The sequence below is a fragment of the Grampus griseus genome (assembly GCF_964374135.1).
Source record: "Grampus griseus genome assembly, chromosome: 3".
In the NCBI taxonomy this organism is placed as follows: Eukaryota; Metazoa; Chordata; class Mammalia; order Artiodactyla; family Delphinidae; genus Grampus; species Grampus griseus.
In genome coordinates, this window is record NC_139019.1 from 121702444 (window position 1) to 121725627 (window position 23184).

Below are 23184 nucleotides of genomic sequence, written 5' to 3' on the forward strand. Positions count from 1 at the left end.
AACTCCATTCCATAAAAACTGCAGAGAAAAAATGCCCAATGAAGTTAATAAAGGAAGAAAGCACATTAGAAATACCCAGCTGTGTGATACACAGACAGAGAAAGACCGAAGGAGCTCTTGCCCAAGAAGGTGCCACAACTGCAGAGACGTCAGCAGAAAGCCAAAACTGGATCTAGTAAAGAGACACAGATCAAGGCTTGGCCAGATTCTACGGGAAACCCATTTCAGGCCATCCCTGCACTGAGCCGACGGGTCACGCACAGGGACAGAATGACATCTGGTTTCCCGTCACACATCCACACCTGCTAACCAACACACAGCTTGAAGGTCTAATTTTAGACTCAGCAGCCGTGACAGCATTTTTTTTTCTTTAAAAAAAGATTGTCCATATTTCCTCTTCTGGGTGCAGCCGATAGCCCTTACTCTCACATTCCCTGCAAAGGAGGGGAATGGAAATAATAATGGGTCCTTTCTTTCATGTCCCCCCAAGATTCCCCACTCATTTAGAATGTCCACCTAAAATGCCTTTCTAAATCCATGTCAAGACCTAAGAAAACATGTTTCCCAGAGCCTAAATCACAGCTGTCATTACATCACCCCCTGCTCAGAAACCTTTGTGTGACTGCTTGTTGCCAGAAGAACAAAACCCATTCTCCATAACCTGGAATCCAAAGCAACCTACAGCTTGAGATTCAGTCCATCCTTTAAAAATGTCCATATTCCTGTGTCACCACTTTGCTCAAGGTGGGGTCACATAGTGGGGAAGTTATTTAACCTTAGCTTCAAAACACCTCAGGTGAAGGATCTAGCTTTGACCTTGACATAATAGGAGTCAATAAATACTGGCCTGCTGTGTCAATCATTAAAAAGAGAGTGTTTTGCAGAGGACAGGAACATAACAAACCAAAGAAAGGAAAAGGTGTATTTGGTCGAACTTTTTTACAGAGGAATCTGGTAATATGCATCAAAATATAAAATGCACATAACCCTTGAATTGACCCAGAAATCCCACCTGTCCCATCGACCTTAAAAGGTCATTGAATAAGTGAGGATATATGTAATCATAGGGATCTCATCACAGCATTCTTCATAATAGCGAAAAATCAGAAACAATCTAAATGCCATTAGGATTGGACCAAGAAAGTTATGTAAACAGACACTATTGTTAGATGATGAAAATTGCTTCTTTTTTCCCTGAATTTAGTGTTTTTTACAAGATACATTTAACATTTTTTCCAAAATCAGAATGACTATTTAAAAAATAATTTTAAAAACACACAATGGAAAAAGGTCCTGCAGGACATTTTCTTGGATTCTCCAGGACAGTTATTATTTTACAAAGAACTGATGAAGGTTTAGTACTGCTTTTCAGACCAGCCGACAGCCCAGGTAGCTGATAAAATGAGGCTAAAATGAGGTATATGAAAGACTTCTGTGCTTTTTGCATAAAATCAGCCAATTCTGTCCTTTTACTACTTCTACAAAAAAAGAAGAAAAGCTCTATTCTTTACCCACAACTTTTATAGTTAATCCTAAACATCTATGTTCTATGTGAAGCTCTTGACATGTGGGAGACTAAGAAGAAAAAAGCTAGTGGGTGGTTCAGAGCAAGCCTACCTCAGACGCTAATAAGACTTGGCATTCATATTCACCCAGTGTGCTGCTGGAACATTCTAGAATTATCACTATAGGACCAAAATTATGGGGAGCAGAAATGATTTGAACAAGTGATGGGGCTTCAGACGGATTTTAGATTTCTGATTTTTAGTTACTTGGGTTTGAGGGCTTTATGTCCCTTAAAATGACAGGTAAATAAAAATCTCAAACCATATAGAACAGAAAAACATACAGTAAATTATCCTCTGAAATCACAGTTCACAGCAATAATCACTATTAACATGTGGTGCTTGTTAGAGTTTGCTTTTGTTTGTAAACCTATTTCAAAGGAATTAATCATTCTCACCCATTACACTGGCAAAAATAAAAAAGTATGTTAATATTAAGTCCTGGCAATATTGTAGGAAATGAGCTTTCATGTGTTGCTGCTGAGAGTGCAAATTAACTTATTAATATATTGGTGACAGAATCTGTATAAACTTAAAAGATGCATGTCCTGAGAACCAGCCACATAACTTTCTTTTATCGAGGAATAATTCATATACCATGAAATTCACCCCTTTAAGGTATACAGTTCAGTGGTCTTAGTATTTTCAGAGGTGTGCAACCATCAACGCTAGTTCCAGGATATTTTCATCACCCCAAAGAGAAATTCCATACCCATCAGCAGTTCACTCCCTCTTCTCCTGTCCTCCTTGCCCATGGCAACCACTAATCTACTTTCTGTCCCTATGGATCTGCCTGTTACGGACATTTCAAATCAACTGACTCAAACAATATATGGTCTTTTGTAACTGGCTTCTTTCGCTGAAAACAGTGTGTTCAAGCTTCATCCACATTGTAACATGAATCATTGCTCCATTTCTTTTTATGGCTGAATAATATTCCATTGTATGGATATACCACATTTGGTTATATATTCATCAGATGAAGGACATTTGGCTTGTTTCCACATTCTGCCTATTACAAATAATGGGGCTATGAACATTCCTGCAAATTTTTGTGGATTTTTTCAATACAATGTAGAATTGCTGGGTCAAGTGGTAACTCTACATTTAACTGTTTGAGGCACTGAAAAACCGTTTTCCACAGCAGCTGCACCATTTACATTCCCACCAGCAGTGTGCGAGGGTTCCAATTTCTCCACATCCTTTCCAACGCTTGTTACTGTGTCTCTTTTTTATTACAGCCATCCTGGCAGGTTTGAAGCGGTATCTCAAAGTGGTTTCAATTTGCATTTTCCGAAACACTAAAGATGTTGAGCATCTTTTCATGTACTTATTGGTCATCTGTATACCTTTCTGGATAAATATCTACTCAAATGCCTTGCCCCTTTATTAACTGGGTTGTCTTTTTATTACTGAGTTGTAACAGTCTTTTACATATGCTAGATACTAAACCCTTATCAGTTATACAGTTTGCGAATAGTTTCTCCCATTTGTTGGGCTGTCTTTTCACCTTCTTGACTGTGTCCTTTGAAGCACAAAAGTTTTTCATTTTGATGAAGTCAATTTTACCTATTTTTTTCTTTTGTTGCTTGGGCTTTTGGTGTCATATCTAAGAAACTACTGCCTTATCCAAGATCGCATAGACTTACACCTACGTTTTTTCCTAATAGTTTTATAGTCTTAACTCTTTCATTTAGTTCTTTGATCCATTTTGAGTTAATTTTGTATTTGGTGTGAGATAGAGGTCCATCTTCGTTCTTTTGAATGTGGATATGCAATTGTGCCAGCACCATTTGTTGAAAAGAATACTCTTTCCTCATGGAATTATCCCGGCATATAGCTCTTTAAAATCTACCTGAAGTGTTCTGTAGCTTGATTGTGGCAATGGTTACACAACTGTATATGTGTGTGTTTGCCAAAACTCATTGAATTGTACACTAAGAAGAATAAATTTTGTATGTAAATAATAACTCAATAAACCTGACAACTAAAAATTCTCCTTTAACATAATACTGTATGTCAACTATATTTCAATAACAAAATCAATTCTCCTTTAGAGAAACATTCACGTATAGAATATACAAGGATGGTATGCTTCACAAATATTACAGTACTGCTTATATACATGAGAGTAACTAGAAACCATCTGAACATCTGTCCAAAAGGAAAACAGCTAAATAGAATGTAGTATAATGATAGGATTGAACACTATGCAGCAGTTCAAAGGAATAAGCTAGATTTTACAGACATCAACTGGATAAAGTTTAGAAACATTCTACTAAACAAAAAAGATAAGTGCACAATGATTTACACAGAATGAAAGCATGTATGTAAAAAAGATAATCAAAACCATACTATGCAGGTTCTATGAGTATCTAGAGGTATCTCTTAAAGGTCTGGAAGAATACTCAATACACTGATAACACTCACTGCCTCTGCAGAAGGCAAAAAGGCACCAAATTGGATAGGACAGTCAGAAAGGAGTTGGGCTGTCATTTTTCCCCCAAAGGGAAATCTATTTACTGATTACTTGTGTGATTAAAAATTAATAGTATATAATTTATGTGAGTTGTAAACAGAGGTTATAAGTATGGAATCATAGCTTTTTAATATGCGTGCTCATTTGTGCTTCCCCGCACCCAACCTACATGCGCGCGTGCGCACACACACACACACACACACACAGGTGATCTTACCAATTTGGATTTTCTATACTTTCCCGGAAGACAGACTCTTCCTTCATGGATGCATATTGTGTCCACGTAAGGCAGTGACTCCTTATAGCCATGTTCCTTTCCTGAGGATTGAACCATGATTCCTCTTCTAACTGGACATTAGGTACCTTTAAAATGTTCACCTGTCCAAAAGACAGAAGATGGTTTTCTGAATTTAGGAGGAACAAGCTACATAAGGACTGTGTCCAGAGTTGCTTTTAGTCTTAGGGAATTAAGAGGACAAGTGATCCTGATATACGGATGACGACTCACCAATGGCGGTAAGTCCTTGATAATCAAACATACTATGACCTTACTAAATGTTGGTAAGGATATGCAAATGGCCCAGGATTTACACAGCCTGTATAGTCCCTGGCCTGATTCCCCTAACTGCTAAACACTAAGCAAAGTATCCGCCTCCTTCGTGTCTCCTCTAGGGCTGGTTATGGCCTTCTTAAATTGACGGATTCTAATTGGGCCCACTTATGGGCTCACATGCAGGACAGTATCAGATAAAATATTTTCTTCATTTTAAACTCTGCCCAATATCTAGAAATGTATGCTTTCCTAGGTGGAGGAAACATGCAAAGCTACAAAGGCAGAATTGTACAAGTCAGGGTGTTCTTAAATTATTTAAGAATGGAGATACAAGACAAAGTTGAATGCCTTTTTAAATAATAGATGCAAAGCATGTATACAGGGCAAAGGCAGGGTACACACTCTGGGGAAAAAGCCAGCAATAATTTGCTGCACATACTGCAACATATTATTATCTGGAAAATAAAAGAAAGTTCATTTTCATTGTCATATCAGCCTTCTTTCCACTAAAGAAAGCAACAGAGTCTTAATCCACGGTAAGAAAGTGATGGAAGCTGCCATGTTTTCTACATACAGCACAGCAAAGCAATTTGCAAGCTAACCGGCAGGAGTCCCAGTGGGTTTTATATCACACACAGGATCACTTCCAGGTTGAAAAGACGGAGACATTTTTAAAAGTACGCAGCAAGACACTCTCCTCTATTTCCTAATGATTCTAAAAGGACTCTTGTCAATAATCCCTCTACGGTTAAAGCAATGTGATTAAAAATTTCACTCACCTTTTTCCAACAATCACCAGAGTGCTCAAGGATTTCAAAGAGAGAAAACAATTTGCTATCATGAAGATTTCATCATCAATACCATTACTTTACAGAAACACACACAAAAAGACTTACAGAGGGTGCTGAAAACACTATACTCTCAAAACCATTCTTACTGACAGTAAAATGAAAACTGAAGCTTTTCTCTTCCTTACTGAAGTTAATACTTACCATCTGCCCACTTCTGATCATTCTTACCTAAGAGTCATATCTAACCATGGACAGATTAGAAAAGATGGCCACTTCATGCAAAATGTCCAAAGTATCTTTTAAAATAATTGTTGCCCATCTCTATGTACACTAAGAGCCCTCCACAAAAGAGACAGAACAGACAGGAAAAAAACTCTCTCTGGTAGCACCTGTCAAAACTGAGGTTGGACAGGAGACAGATTTCTTCCTTAGAAGGGCTCTGAGGTAGGAGAACTGGGGAAGTTCTAACACTCCTTCACATCAGAAAATGCTATCTCTTTCCATGACTATTTGGAAAACACCCAACGTTACACCAAATTTGATTAAATTTTGAAATGAATTTACCTTCCTTAAAATTTCTGGAACCACATTTTGACAGACTGCAATCCTCTTTCTATAGATGATCCCTGTTGACACATCTAGAAACAGAAAATTTTTACACTCAAAAAAGAACTGACGGAAATGTATTCTTGTTTTAATGTCAATAAAACTTTTAATGTCAATCTCAATTTTCTATATGTAGAATTCCCAGAGAAAATATTTAACTCAAAACCCAGCATCCCTGACCACTTTTCTGGGCCAAATCCCTGCAAATATCTGTGAGCAAGGAATAAGGATAAAATAGCTAGCCACTCACACTGCACATTCTAAATTCAAGGACAAAAGAATCGTAAATCGTTCACTGCTCAGGACTATCAATGTCAACACTCCAATGGCCATGGCCAGTGAGCCCCCTGCTCAGCTCCAACGAAGAGAATGTTTTAACAAAACGATGGAGAATCTGATTCTGCCACCTTCTGCACCAAACATGTTTTCAAGCACAGGTTTCTGGCTACAAATTTAAACTTTTTTTTTTTTTTTTTACATCTTTATTGGAGTATAATTGCTTTACAATGGTGTGTTAGTTTCTGCTTTATAACAAAGTGAATCAGTTATACATATACATATGTTCCCATATCTCTTCCCTCTTTCATCTCCCTCCCTCCCACCCTCCCTATCCCACCCCTCTAGGTGGTCACAAACCACCGAGCTGATCTCCCTGAGCTATGTGGCTGCTTCCCACTAGCTATCTATTTTACGTTTGGTAGTGTATATATGTCCATGCTTCTCTCTCGCTTTGTCACAGCTTACCCTTCCCGCTCCCTATATCCTCAAGTCCATTCTCTAGTAGGTCTGTGTCTTTATTCCTGTCTTATCCCTAGGTTCTTCATGACATTTTTTTTCTTAAATTCCATATATATGTGTTAGCATACGGTATTTGTCTTTCTCTTTCTGACTTACTTCACTCTGTATGACAGACTCTAGGTCCATCCACCTCACTACAAATAACTCAATTTCGTTTCTTTTTATGGCTGAGTAATATTCCATTGTATATATGTGCCACATCTTCTTTATCCATTCATCCGATGATGGACACTTAGGTTGTTTCCATCTCTGGGTTACTGTAAATAAAGCTGCAGTGAACATTTTGGTACATGACTCTTTTTGAATAAACCTCTTATTAATTATATTGGGCATACTCTTCCCTCGTAGGGGAGCAGACCCCCTGTGGCTGGAACTATTCTGTTTTGGAAAGAAGTTTACAGAATAGCACTAGGGACATAAAAAAAAAAAACAATAAATGTGAGTTGAGAAAAAAAGGAAACCAAATCAGAGAAAAATATAAACTCTGATGTGTTTTTCTGCTCTGAATTACTGTGAATTACTGTGACTCAGCATGTTCCTACAGTTTCTCAAAGCTCTGGCTATAACAGCCCTGAACCTTAGTGCAAACACCCTGAGTGCCCAGAAGTTGTTGGTAGGGTGAGAAATGGGTTCACCTCCTCTGCCTACTGGCATGCCTTTGGCCATCTCATCCAATGTCTGCAGTACACGTAGTGAAAATGGATGAGCCACTCCCAGAGGCAAAGATGCCCCTGTCAGTGGTAGAAATTATAATTAACCACTTAGAAATATGCACATTGTTCTATCATTTGATCTTCTCAACAACCTAAAGGCAGTTTCTTATTATTTTCCCATTTAACAGATGAAGAAATAGAGCCTCCAAGAAGTTAGTTCATGTAGATAGTAACAAAATCAGGACCTGAAATCAGACTTTTCTAGTGCCATATAAAACCTTTCTCCTACGAGTGCAGGTACCTGAGAAAACAGCTTTTAATCATATTTACAGAGTTACGGAAGTGCAGGAAATACCCTCGCAAAGACAGTTCTCTCTTCACCAAACAGAGAGAATGGCTCAGGGTCATGAAATGAACATCTCATACGTTTTCTCAGAAGGTTCAAGAGCATGGTAGACCGAGCCTGGGTGTCTTCAAAGGTTTACACATTGATGATGTGCATCATTATACCTTCCTTCATTGCCAGCTCTCGAGTTCAAACACTGACAGTGAAAACGCTTCTACCGGAGATGTAAATGACAGAGAACAGGAAAGACTCCTACACTCCAGTCCGAGGGTCAGTAAACATCTTCTGTAAAGCGCCAGATGGTAAATATTAATATTTTAGGTTTTGTGGGCCATACAGTCTCTGTTACCACAACTCTATTGTTGTGATAAGGAAGTAAGCACAGATAATACATAAACAAATGGGCATAGCTGTGTGCCAATAAAACTTTATTTACAACAACAGGCAACACAAGCATAATTTGTCAAGCCCTACTCTAGTCAATACTGAACCATATTGTTAAGCAGTTTTGATTCCATAATCCAATCATTTTATAGTCACATCTCATATACATGCTATTAGTAATATCTATTTTGCCATCTATAAAATGATATACGAATATATCAAGAGACATAGCCATGTGACCTCATTGTTCTGAGGATTAAGTTAATAAAAGTAAGAGTGCCTGGCACACATTAAGTGTTCAAAAATGTAAACTGTCACAGCTGTCATCAATTCTTAATGGAGAAAGTGACAAGAGCATAAGGCAAGCCTTCTACTGCTGGAAATGCCGGGTGCTCTTTTCTATCAGTCTCCTCGAATACAGAACTATACCTGTTAATATACCTGTTTAAAATATAACAGGCCAGGGCTTCCCTGGTGGCGCAGTGGTTGAGAGTCCGCCTGCCGATGCAGGGGACACGGGTTCGTGCCCCGGTCCGGGAGTATCCCACATGCCGCGGAGCAGCTGGGCCCGTGAGCCATGGCCGCTGAGCCTGCGTGTCCAGAGCCTGTGCTCCGCAGCGGGAGAGGCCACAACAGTGAGAGGCCCGCGTACCACAAAAAAATATATATATATATAACAGGCCACACACACACACAAAGACACACATCTTTACAAAGATCAGTAGCACTTACCTTTTTTTTCCTCCACAATTTTTACAGAGATGACATTTTTATCCATGGGGTTTGGATACTAAATGAAAACACATAAAGAAAAATTACCATTCTTTTTTTTACCAAAGTGAATTACTTCACAGTAACCAGTTATTTGCAGAAACAGTAAATATTATCCAAGCAATCTCTAAGGCCAGTTTTCAATCAAGAGTCTTAATTTTACTAGTTTGGAATAGGTAAGTAGATGCTGTCATCAACTGGACCTGTATGAAATCAGGAGAAACCTTTGGAGTCAACCTAGCTCTGGATGGAGACAGGGAGGTTAGGTTAAGCTAATTAATAAATAATACTATTAATATTGAACCAGCCTTACATAAATCAAGTGTGTTCTTTGTATGAGGCACTGTGTTGAATGCTTTACTTGCATGATCTTTTCTAAAATCAGCCTCTCTGTTGTGATTGGGTCATGGGATATCATTATCCCATCTTTCAGAAACTAAATGGAAACTAAATAAAATCAGAAAGCTTAGGGTCACCCAGCTGGTTAGTGGTAGAGCCACAAAATGAAATCAGGCCTAGTATCAATACATAGTGAATTCCTTCACTATTGTCCTTTACTATTGCCTGGTGGTTGGGTCAGCATCACAGGAATATAATCACAGAAGGAGTCTATGCCAGGTGCTCAATAGTTTATTTATGTATATATGTGTATGGTGAGTCACTTTGCTGTACAGAAGAAACTGGCACAGCACTGTAAATCAACTATATTTCAACAAAGAAAAAAATAAGTTTATTTATTGATTAAATTCCCCTGAAACACACTTTCATGTTAATAAAAAGCTGACAGGGCTTCCCTGGTGGCACAGTGGTTAAGAATCCGCCTGCCAGGGCTTCCCCGGTGGCGCAGTGGTTAGGAATCCGCCTGCCAATGCAGGGGACACGGGTTCGAGCCCTCGTTCAGGAAGATCCCACATGCTGCAGAGCAGCTAGGCCCGTGCGCCACAACTACTGAGCCTGCACTCTAGAGCCTGTGCGTCTAGAGCCGGTGCTCTGCGACAAGAGAGGCCACCGCAATGAGAGGCCCGCGCACGGCAATGACGAGTAGCCCCCGCTCATCGCAACTAAAAAGAAAGCCCACGAGCAGCAACGAAGACCCAACGCTGCCAAAAATAAATTAATTAATTAATAAGAAAGGAAAAAAAAAAAGATCCACCTGCCAATGCAGGGGACATGGGTTTGAGCCCTGGTCCGGGAAGATCGCACATGCCACGGAGCAACTAAGCCCGTGCGCCACAACTACTGAGCCCGCGTGCCTAGAGCCCGTGCCCCGCAACAAGAGAAGCCACCGCAATGAGAAGCCCGCGCGTGCACCACAACGAAGAGTAGCCCCTGCTCGCCACAACTAGAAAGGCTGCGCACAGCAACGAAGACCCAACACAGCCAAAAATAAATTTATGGAAAAAAAAAACTGATAATAGCTACCATTTTTGTCCTAGGCAGTTTAATATATTATTTCAGTTTAATTCTCAAAACTATTCCATGATTTACATTCTGGGTTTTTTTTTTTCCCTTTCACCTGTGAGAAATTAAGCTTGGATAAACTAAGTCATTTGCTCAAAATCCCCCAGTTAATGAGCATCAAGACTGTAATTCAGCCACAGATACTTTCTTTTGCCTTCAAGGCCTGCCCACCTAACCTACCCTCAAACACCTCAGTCACTCAAACCCCACCCTTTGCACTGCTCAGATGCAAAAAGAGACTCAGACAGTAGAAGTCCTCAAAGCCAGACGACAAGCAGGCTGCTGACCACGCCTGCTGAGCGCCTGTCAGGCTCTATTCCCAGAGGTCTACTGCTTCATCATGCGATCTAACATGAAAGGAAAATCACAGGGAAGTCTTACCCAAAACACCGTAAGGTGCTGAGGGGTAGATGAGAGCAGCGAACAGGCTCGGGGTGTGTGGGGGGGGGCAGGGGACAGGGCCCTCCACTTGGTAAGCTTGAGCTTTAAGCCTTCTGAACCCAGGAAATGGTCTACAAAACTCCGTGAGCAGGGCTCTTCCCCACCCCACGGCAGCTCTGTGTCTGCATGCATCAGTTTGTATAAGAGGTTGACTGAGTGACTGATTTTTCAGGGAAAAGGATCCATCACTTTCACACATTGTTACAGATATCTGTGGCCCCAAAAGACCTGGGATAAGAACACAGACTCTGCGAGAGCAGGAATTCTGTATCTCCACCAGCCAGCACAGTGTCTGGCACATAGCAGGCACTCAATGAATATCTGCCAAATGAATGAACAATCTGGAAGATAAACCTTGCTGACCTCCGGGACCAATGCGGAAACTAAACCTTACTCCCTTCGAGGACCAGGGGAACCAATCTATGAAGCGAGCAGTGGGCTCAGTCCTTGGCATCCTCAACACCACATCACACCCCATGCCGTAAACTCTGCCAGTCACACTCCCATCCGGGCAGCTGCAATCTTGATAACAAATCAACAACTTGCCTTTTTGTTTGTTTGTTTGTGGCCACACGCTCGGCTTTTATGATCTTAGTTCCCCGACCAGGGATCAAACCCAGGCCCCAGCAGTGAAAGCACCAAGTCCTAACCACTGGACTGCCAAGGACTTTCCCAACATGGTTGTTTAAATATTTATGTATTCATTCATTCATGTTTGCTCCAGAAAAAAGTGCTCAAAATTACAATGCTTGTTTTCTTCAGGTTTAACCTTCAGTATTTTTTTGAACATAATGTCCATCACAGGGGGTGAGGTTTAGCTGTTCTGTCCCTCAGCAAGGGGGCTTCACTTACACAACACCCTTGAAGTGAGGGAGACATCTGAGACTCACACAGATGCCTTTAATTTTTATTGTGTGTGTGTGTGTATAGAAATCAGAACTTTTATACTAAGGTAAAATAAGAGTATGAGAATATTGCCTCTACTACAGTTCTATTTTACTCATTTTATTAGATTCATCAATACATCCTGACTGACTGAATATTATAAATACACCGTAAGCTGTAGGAAGATGACTGAACTAAATTATGAAAGAGGTTGGAAACATAATCACCAGAGAAGGCTAATGATAAAAAGTTCCCAAGTTCTGATTACTTCACAAAGTTATCAGTGAAATTCCTAAAGATTATAAACTCAAATGCTTTACTCACGCTTTTATATAACTTTAATATCTGCTTATTAGGGTGAAGGGTATCGATTTAAATAATAGTGACACTATCCTTCACTTAACAGTTTTCCGACTACCTAGGCACTGTTCCAGGCACTAGGGACAGAGTAATGAAACAAAATTGTAGCCTCTTAGAGAGTTTACACGTTAGTCAGAAAAACAAAAAATAAAATGTATAAGGCGAAAATAAATCAGACTAAGGGATAACAGGGGCTTGGGAAATGATGAAGAGGAACCATTGTAAAATACTTAAGGGTTACTCATTCGACAATTCTTGCAAATTACAAAGTAAAATGGAAGTTGCCTCAGCCAAACACAAGAAATCCTAAGCTATTCACTCCAGTAAACTCATTTGCAAGATTCAAGGCATTTTCCTATGCAACTACTTTTGGAGTTGAAGAGACGCGAGCCTCGAGTCTCCTTCCATACGAGAATGGAAAAAGAAATCAGAGGTTTATTTACAATAGCTAAATACCATGACATGAAAGGCACATATTTTAACTTTTTTTAAAATAAAGATTTATTGTGCTGAGGCGCCCCCTACCTGGCATTATTCAAAATTTTCTGACACCATATTGTGGTAACTTGAATATTCATGATTGAATTCACAAAAATGTATCTGGAGTCAGCTAATAAGGGGTCGAGAGAGGGAAGGCTGCTCAGAGAGGGTCACCACCAGGAATGCCAACTGGGAAGACAGGAAGCAGGTGACCGGGTTTTTCTGGACACCTGTACAAACACAGTGTGACAGTGGAAAGGGTTAAGCTAGATCAGGATCAAGCCCATCACAGACTTAATTGCATATCTACTTTGCCCGTGCAGAGTGCCGTTTTAGAGGTCACCATATGTATTATCTCATTTTGTCCTCCTCAAAATGAGTAAATCTCTTAACAAGTGTTAAGATAAGGAGTCTCCATGTTAAAAACATAATGGCCTAAGACCTGCACACGAGCAGGGCAACCCTGGGATCTTCCGGTCCCCGCTCCACACTAGTGGCTTTCATGGAAGCAAAGTGGACTGATGACCCAAATATCTACCAAAAACCCTTGCCATCCTTGGACCTCAATCAGGGGACCACAAACTGCAGTGGCTAATAATTACTGCACAGGGCTCTGCACATTTGCCATACTTTCTGGGTGACACAAGGGATTTTCAAGGTATATTTGAGTTCATTCTGAATTTACTTATAATTTTTACATTCTTCACAGAATGTATAAACTAATCCCTTCCCTTTCCCCAAGACATAAATGTGTTGCAAATATCACTACTTATATTATATGTATGTAACAGTCTAACAAGAGTAAAACATAGACTCTCCTACACTGTCATATACCTTGCTTTCATGTGTTTTACAAAAAGGCAAGAGGCCAAAAATTTCAAAATAATGGGTAAAAAACAAAATACACATTAAAACAAATACATAGCTATGAAGAGTGAGAGGTCAAGAAATAGAGTCCATCTAACTACAGGAATAACATTCAGTATATTTCTGGGAGTAGATCCATGAAGATAGGGTATATTTACGTTTCTTATTTACAGGGGGAAAATATAATAAGCTTTCATAAAGCCGACTCTTAAGAGAGTAAGGAGTTATTAACATATCAACTTTCCAGGACTTTGGTGGTCCAGTGGTTAAGACTCCAAACTCCCTATGCAGGGGGCCAGGGTTCGATCCCTGGTCAGGGAACTAGATCCCGCATGCATGCCGCAACTACGACCTCGTGCAGCCAAATAAATAAATAATTAATATTTTAAAAAAAAGAAAGGGGCTTCCCTTGTGGTGCAGTGGTTGAGAGTCCGCCTGCCGATGCAGGGGACACGGGTTCGTGCCCTGGTCTGGGAAGATCCCACATGCCGCGGAGCAGCTAGGCCGCTGAGCCTGCGCGTCCGGAGGCTGTGCTCTGCAACGGGAGAGGCCACAACAGTGAGAGGCCCGCGTACCGCAAAAAAAAAAAAAAAAAAAAAAGAAAGACACAACTTTCCAAAAAGCTCAGAAGTCTATGCCTGCCTTTTATAATACTCCCACCAAAAAAGTCAATGACCTCCAAAGAAGCCATTGTTTACCAACTTCCAACTGGCATTATCCAAGAGAGCACGAGGAAGCAGTTAAGCTGATATATCTGTATTAGTCCTTCAAAGAAGGCCAAGGAGACCTAAAGTAAGTCTGGTATATTAACATATCAGTTTTATAAGCATTAAGGGAATCTCTGCTACCCAGGCTGATGCCAAACATGTACACACAAAGGGATGGAGCTGTTGAAAAGAGATATGGCATTTAACTACACAGAGAAATCACTGCGAGCTGTGCCAAATTCCCTTTATGAGCTACATACTATTGTCTATCTTAAAAGAAAAGCAAAGTTGACTTTATACCAAGACCAAATGATGAGTCAAAATGTCAAAGACTAAACACATTTAAGTCAACAGACATTTTGAACCGCTGTTCGTTGGCCTTCGCAGTAGGAGGATGAAGTAGAAGAAACAAAGGACAAGGAGGCAGGATGTGCAGACTGTGATGCTGCCATCTGTGAAGCCCGGGTGGTAGACCACCAGATGATCCTCAAAGGCCCTTCTGGTGGGACAAGTTATGATTCTAAACAAAGGCCAACCAACGTCACTTCACGCTCATTCATACCAAAATGTCCCAATAATTGGCAATGACATAATGAAGTGTATTAAAAAGAATCATTCATACAATTGTGACACCAAGGAAAATCCTCTTCCCTAAACATTAAATGCAGCACTATTTACAATAGCCAAGACATGGAACCAACCTAAATGTCCATCGACAGATGAATGGATAAAGATGTGGCACATATATACAATGGAATATTAGCCATAAAAAGAAAGGAAACTGAGTTATTTGTAGTGAGATGGATGTACCTAGAGTCTGTCATACAGAGTGAAGTAAGTCAGGAAGAGAAAAACAAATACTGTATGCTAACACATATACATGGAATCTTAAAAAAATAAATAAATAAATGATACTGATGAGCACAGCTGCAGGGCAGGAATAAAGACACAGACATAGAGAATGGACTTGAGGACACAGGGGCAGGGAGGGGGAAGCTGGGGTAAAGTGAGAGTAGCATGGACATATGTACACTACTGAATGTAAAATAGATAGCTAGTGGGAAGCAGTAGCACAGTTCAGGAGATCAGCTCAGTGCTTTGCGATGACTTAGAGGGGTGGGACAAGGAGGATGGGAGGGAGGCTCAAGAAGGAGGGCATATGGGGACATATGTATGCGTATGGCTGATTCACTCTGGTGTGCAACAGAAACTAACACGGTATTGTAAAACAATTATATTCCAATAAAGATCTATTTTTTAAAAAAAATGCATACACAAACCCAATGCATTTAAAGTTACAAAGTCTACAAAGTAACTAATCAGTACTCTTGGAAAGCACCATGGTCCAGAAAGCACTAAGGAACTGAAGAGGAGACTAAGATACAACAACTAAATGTAATGTGGGATCCTGGATTGAATCCTAGACTAAAAAAAAATCGTATTAGTAAACAAGTGCCAAAATGTGAATAATGTTTATAGGACAGTTAACACGGTATCAGTGTTAATTCCCTGATTTTAAAAATTATATAGTGGTTTGAGGAAGTTAAGGACATGAATTTTCTGTCTGTTTTTGCAACATTTTGTAAGTCAAATTATTTCTAAATGAAAAGTTAAGAAATAAATGAAAGTAAAATAAAGACAGTTTGGGAAACAGAATGAGTTTTAGAATCTAAGAGACCTCAGTTGAAGCCCACCTATGGGAGTCTCTGGCAAATTATCTCAGTCAGCCACAGTTTTCTCATCTGTAAAATTAGAAAAACAAAAACAAAACAAAACAAAAAAATCTACCTCAAAGAGCTGTTATAGGAATTCAAGGAAATAATTTTATGTAAAGTGTAACACCTGGCACCTTACTGGTTTTGCTACTAAAAAATGACTCAATATTTTTGAAAACTTACTTTCAAGACTTCAGTCTTTATCTTGTAACTTACTGTGGTGTCGTATTAAGTATACTTTTAGTGTCCATTTGCAGTTCAGATATATTTAAATGATTACTCAAAAATTACTAGAAGATATTTCTTATTTTCCTAGACTAGTAAAACCTCACAAGCTCATGCTTTACCATTGCAGAATTTGTAGAAGATACGACAAGGACTCCTTGACACATCCCTGCCCACTAGCATTAGGGAAAGCGCCACATTGGAGAAGAGAATAGAGAGAATACTTACTTTTAAAAAAGGCAACAAACTCTAAGTACTCTAAAAGCTCTTACAGATTTATAATTAAAACATGAATCTTGCGCCACACTGTATGTCTGTGATATGCCCCTGAGAAGGCACTTATCACAAAAATTAATTTATTTCCCTTTGTCCCCTTTGACAGTGAGCTCCTTGAGGCCAGGGCTATGTTTTATTTAGCTTTTCATCTCCCAAGGGCCAAATGATACACAGACCTATTGTGGATTTCTATTAGGAGAAATATAACGAATGTTTAACTACTATACTTTGATAGTTAAAATTTTCCTATCTTTCAGGCACTGATTAAGCCACAACCTCTACTAGGTAACTCACTAAGTATGCTTTAATATTATTTAAATGACATTTTAAAAATAAGTCATAATTCAGGGCTTCCCTGGTGGCGCAGTGGTTGAGAGTCCGCCTGCTGATGCAGGGGACACAGGTTCGTGTCCCGGTACAGGAAGATCCCACATGCTACGGAGCGGCAGGGCCCGTGAGCCATGGCCGCTGAGCCTGCGCGTCCGGAGCCTGTGCTCCGCAACGGGAGAGGCCACAACAGTGAGAGGCCCGCGTACCGCAAAACAAAACAAAAAAAAGTCATAATTCAAATACGCACCTTTATTCATGCTTACTCTCCCTTTAATTACTCCAAGTTAAAAAGATTTCTGCAGACTACTTCTCTCAGCTTTTTATTTTCAAGTTCATGGATTTACATGTCATAAATTATTTCTGTTAGTATTACTATAACGATTTTTAACAAGTACTTTAAAAGTACTTGTTTTAAACAAGTACTAAAGCACCTACTGTGTGGTGACATTAAACTATGTATATTGTATGCAACTGTGCGCATTATCCAACTTACTTTCTCCCAACAACTCCAGAAGATATTATTAATATTATGCAGATGATAAAACTGAGGCATATAAAAATGAACTGACTTGCCCAAACTCACACAGCTAGAAGCACCCCGACACCTGGCTGATGTCAGAGCCCACGCTCTTCCTGTCTTCACCTTCTTCCCGTTGCGCCTAATTTTCAAGTAGAATTGAGGATAGGAAGATAAAAGTGAAGAAAGACTATTATAGTGTGAACAAAAAGATAAATAACCATTATGCTAACCCAGGCCTATCATTTTCAAATCACTTATTTTGGAAATACGGGTCCACTCCCAATATTTCAGGAGCTCTGTAGGGAGAGATGTTCCACACACACGTCAGATATGCAAGGAAGAAAAAATAGGATCAGAAATGGAAACATTATTAATTACCCAATCAACTTTCTACTCTAAGCGGAAATAGCCATTCATAAATCCCCTTTCTCAGTTTAAGGGTAAACATTCAAACCATTTTGTTCACAACATCAAGCTCCTGGCTAGAATGAATAAAATCCGAGGCCACTGTGTTGAAACAAAGAAATTATTTTGATGTGTCCATTTGATTACAGTACCCAAAGTAAGGACATATTACAGAATCCACACGGGCTTCGGTCTGAAATTACATAAGGCTAAATCCTGAAGAGAGTATTTCACTCATTCATTCAATAAGGATTTGCTGAGTCCCTACTATGTTCCGGGATCTCTTTGGATACTTGAGATACATCAGGAACAGATGATAAAATCTCCACCCATGAAGCTTACACTCTATTCACAGTGACTCTTTTACCTACAGCATAACAAGAAAATCAACCTGAACAACTCTATGCTAAGAAAAACTGTAGCTTCTCTGGCCTCATTTAAGAATAAACAAGAAAAATCCAGGCCACATAATGGCCTTTTGTATGACTTTAAATTTCAGGTAGACAAAATTTAGGAAGTCTTTTAGGAAGAAATTTTTAGAAAATCTAGGAATCCAGCTCATGCAAGGCAAGCCCATTAAACAGACCCATGTTAGCTTCCAGAGATGAGTAAGCCTATCAGCTGCTATACCCATCTATGCAACAGTGTGTTCTCTTTGCAGATGGTTTTAAGTAGAAGGAAGGAAACAGCTATAAACGATGAGAACTAGAAAGCTAAGAGTCATTCAAAGAAAGAAACCAAAACACACTGTCAAGAGCACTGACACTGTAGTTCATGGAAAGTACAGTTTAGCATCTTATGAATAAACCATTTTGGTTTTCACAGCACTCCTCCATGAAGAGTTCAACGAGAAACATTGCACTCCACGAACAAAGAGTATTGTGGTGTTTGCTTTCAAGGTGCCACTTAGCTTTGAAAGCATGTAGCTAATATTTTGCCTGTAGTATCCAACAGGCAGGTGTAAGAAGAGCAAACATTCCTCAGGTTTTAAAAATAGCAGGATATTATAACTTGGAAGGCAAGCCCTAACATACCAAAAGCCAGAGATCAGTAGACTCTATTTAAAATAGAACTTCCTCAGTGCTGTAGCACCTTCAAACATACCATTGTGCAAAATCAGATTAAATGCTTCCCAGAGATCCTACGATTGTCCCTTCTGCCAAGTGCTTTCCTTTGAATAAAAAAAAAAATACAAAAAGACTAAAAGAAAAATAAAAGCTATTTTGCCAAAAGGATCATTCTTACTACCTTATGCTTTAAAAGAAACATATGCTTGTCAAACTGTTACACATCTGAAACTCACAACAATCCTGGGAGACTGGTGGGGTACATAGCATATCATTTCACAGATAAGAAATTAAGACAGTAGGGTTGTCTCATAAGGTTGTGCATGTTGCTCACTGCACAAGGTTTTCCAGTCAAGCAGGCCATTGGGCACCTAGTAGAAGAAGGAGCACGTTTTTCTAACTTGCATAAGTAGCCCCATACACCTCCCACTAGCCCCATTTACTGTGAGCTTATGGGTATAGACCACCTAGATGATGCCCCTTTCTAATTTGCTCAAGGGCACAGTATAGGCTGGTGAAAACTGTTTCCCAAGGCCACCTCAAAACTGCTTTTAATGAAGGAAGCACAATGATTGGGACCCAGGTCTACTGACTTCCAGTTCATGGCTTTAAATAATGTAAGGTGGGGACCTCCCTGGTGGTCCAGTGGTTAAGACTCCTCGCTTCTACTGCAGGGGGCACAGGTTTGATCCCTGGTCAGGGAACTAAGATCCCGCATGCCGCGCAGCCAAAAAAAAAAAAAAGAGAGAGAGAAAAGAAAAGAAAAAAGAATGAATAATGTAAAATAAGGTGAAAATTCTCAGAGCAACTGAATTTACTGACATCCTAGAGACAGTCACATAGCCCCATCCAGGGATCTCTGAAGGACTACCTTGTGAATAGAAAGAATGCAAGTGTAATGTCCATAGAGATAACACTGTCCCACCCCTACACCTTTTCTGCAAATGTTCTCCTCCACTTTCCCTAGCCTTACCTTCCAAAATGTCCTCCTCAGTTTTTACTTACTATGTGCCAGGCACTTTGCTAAGTATTGTATAAGAACTCTTCCAGGGCTTCCCTGGTGGCACAGTGGTTGAGAGTCCGCCTGCCGATGCAGTGGACGCGGGTTCGTGCCCCGGTCCGGGAAGATCCCACATGCCGCGGAGCGGCTGGGCCCGTGAGCCATGGCTGCTGAGCCTGCGCGTCCGGAGCCTGTGCTCCGCAACAGGAGAGGCCACAGCAGTGAGAGGCCCGCATACCGCAGAAAAAAAAAAAAAACTCTTCCAGATCCTAACTGAACCCAGCTATAGAAGCAACCTCAGCTATAACACATGGCACCTAAAAACTGCAAACCGTCAACTCGTAGAAATGTGAGCATTAAAAGCTTTCCATCAAAAGCTTACCATTGGTTTAGGCCACTAAATCACTAGGGTGATCTGTTACACAGCAGATAACCAAAACAATGTATTTTCTCACCCTCGCACCTTCAAAGCTATACCCTTAGACCAGGCACAACCGGATGGAGATGAATAAACCCTGAGAGAAGACTGCAGGCAAAAGGAAACTGAGACTGGATAAAGAGCACACGAAGTAGACTCTACAGCACTGTATTCCCTCAGTGATTAGCTGAGTGTCTATTATGTGCAAGGCAGCACAGCCTGGCGATTCGGGGGTGTGAGCTGAGAGTCAGATGTGTTGAAATCCTGGCTCTCCCACTTGCTAGCTGTGGGAACTTGGAATCTGAACCGCAGTTTCTCCAGACCATGGAATGGAAGTCAATCATAACTAATTCCTGAAGCTGCTGGGAGGAGTAAAAACGATAATGTATGACAGCACTTCCTCCCCCGCCCCGCTGGCCTAGGAAACTCGTCTCACGTTTCAGCCATCACTTCACAAATGTCACTTTCTCGAAGAAGTCTTCCCTAATGCCACCCTCCAGGACTTCACAGCACTGTGAACTTTCCCTGTGTAAATACACATCATCAGCTGGAGTTACGTGTTCACTTGTTAATCATTGATTAATGTCAGTCTCACCCACCAGAGACCATCAGCTCCATGAGAAGAGAGTCTGTCTGTGGTGCCCTACACCCAGCACGGAGCCTGGCACACAAAGTGTCTCTAAACACCTGCTGAATGAAAGAAAAGCATTTAGCCCAGAAGCTTGACACATGCCAAGTACTCTCTAAATGAGAGCTTCGTGCTTCTTCAGGAGTGAGACCTACCCCGAGGAAGGTTAGAGTCTAATGAGGGAAAAGACACATGCAGTAGTAACTACCCAACACTGTAGAAGACGGTCACTGAGGCCCAAAGTGTCCCTCCAGCTCTGACAAGGCAGATTGCCTCCTGATGAGGACAATCCAGAAAGGCTTTCCAAAGGGGCAGTGACACTGGAGAATCCACACTCCAAAGTGCCAGCCCTAAAACAAAAATGGGGTGTTGGCTTTTTCTCTTTAGGACCCAGAAGCCTAGCCTAAGGCAAAGTCTACAGCACATCTGTAATTCATTTATTCATTCATCATTCATCAGACTTGTACTGAGCACCTAGTAGGTACCAGGTACTACATACAGGAGATAATTAACAATATTAACCAGCTGACATTCCCCCGCCAAAAAGGCCTCCATGGCAACATCATGTTAACCAGGGTCCTACTCACTCCTTTGTGACCTGGGCCCCCAAGTGCATCCTCTAATGGAGGTCAGGTCTTATCACTTAAAACAATCCATCTCCCGGCTTCCAGGTGGCACACCGGGAGCACTGCCAGTGGCAGCTGTCCAAGGCAAATTACAATTCTTGCAAATCTTCCTCAAGATCGTGAAAGCCGAAAGAAGATCTGATACAACACTCATCTGTGGACAAAAAATGTCACTTGCCATTTCAGTGAACCAACGATGTTGTGGCCATAAGTCCTTCAGCCTCTGCAGCCATCCCCAGCGGTGCACCCTGAGGGGATTCAGGACAGAGTAAAACAGGATACAGGTCCTAGATAGTTAAGGCACTTATCAAATGAATTTCAATGAACCCAGACTCTTGCATTGTTCCATACACAGAAAAACACTAATTTCATTAACTTGAGATGTCCCGTTTTCTTTAATTAGCAGTAATCTTTGGCTGGTCAACTATCCTTTTTTTTTGTTTGAACTCCTATATATCCTGGCCCCTCCCTTACCTCCTCAGACCAGCCCCAAGGAGCTATCTCAGAGGCTGTATCCAGGCTTAAGTCCTCAGCAAGTCTGCCCAATAAAACATAATTCTCAACTTTTCGGTTGTGCGTTTTTTTTAAGTGGACACATCTTAGATGCAGAAACTGAAGCCTAGAGAGAAAATGACCCTTGACCAAGGCCATCAAGTGAACTAACTAAAGGCAGAACCAGACGAGAAAGAAATTTCCCATTCTACCGTTAGGAGCCACAGTCCCAGGAGCAGCCCTTGAGATAAAGAGGGCCACTGAATATTGAGGCTAGGGTGTACAGTTATAGCAGCACAAACAACAACAATATATTTTAAAGAACTTAGCAAGCATCAGTCACTGTGATAAGCACTTTACGGGAATTATTTCACTTGAATCCTCACAACTCCTGAGGTGTTACTATTATTTTTCCCATTTTACATATTACAAAACTAAGGCATGGGGACTGCCCAAAGTCCCAAGCTGTTAATGAAAGAGAAAGTGGTGAGGTGGTAGATGACGGCTTCAACAGCCTCCACTAGCTTTGAAGGAGTCAATGATGTACTAGAGAGATCGAGAAGCCCCGTGCAGCCTCACCGGGGCTCCAGAACTTGGGTTCCCCGCGACTCTCCCTCCAGCTGGGGCAGGGTGTGAACGTGTTGCCGCGCACGGAGCCTTTCCCTCATCCTGGTGGGGGAGCTCTCAAGGAAATCCACCCCCGCCCTCGCCCAGCACATCCCAGAGGCGAAACCCGCAGTTGGAAGGGGAGACCGACCGTGGGTGTGGACCTCCAAGCGGGCAGAAGGGTGAGGGGAGCTGCGGGCGCCCGCTGCCCGGAGCGCAGACCGCTGAGCCACCGGGGCAGCGCGAGAGAATGCGAGCCCCGGCCGAGACGGAGCTGGGTGAATACCTTTCGGAGGAAGCTGGCGACCACCTGCTCGAAGGGGTACTTGAACACCTCGTGCACGTCCACGGTGACTCCCATTCCGGCGCGCCTGCCACGCCTCCGCGAGCACACTGCTGCTGGAGCTCTGTATGTGCCGGGCCGCAGGCGTCCGCGCCAGGATAGCCGAAGGGGCGTGGGAGGTTTTTTTCTCCTCCTTCTTCAAACTTTCTAAACTTTATTGTCCAGAGAACCAGACAGTCGGTCACGCCCCCGCCCCCTTCCGCCAGCGTCCCGTCGGGCGGCGGGCGCGGGAGGTGCCGGCGCCCCTGGCGGAATCGGCTGGAGGCGCCTGAAGGGGCCCGGCCCCGGCCCCGCCCTTCCCGCGCCGGCCACGCCTCGTCCTGGCCACGCCACGCCCCCGACCACGCCTATGGACCCAAGTATCCGCCCGGGAGCCGCGGCACAGT

At 41.5% G+C, this 23184-nt stretch overlaps 1 protein-coding gene across 1 annotated transcript in view; it reads right to left on the minus strand.

Annotated features, from left to right (window-relative positions):
* PRELID2 (PRELI domain containing 2) overlaps positions 1-22898 on the minus strand; it is an 81458-nt gene extending 58560 nt beyond the window's left edge. The window contains exons 1-4 of the mRNA XM_082651083.1: positions 22742-22898; positions 8908-8965; positions 5953-6026; positions 4262-4422 (exon numbers count right to left, since the gene is read on the minus strand). Of these exons, the coding sequence (XP_082507209.1) occupies positions 4262-4422; positions 5953-6026; positions 8908-8965; positions 22742-22816 (368 nt within the window). The 5' untranslated portion in view covers positions 22817-22898. The remainder of the gene's footprint in view (positions 1-4261; positions 4423-5952; positions 6027-8907; positions 8966-22741) is intronic.
* Positions 22899-23184: the final 286 nt, after the last annotated feature.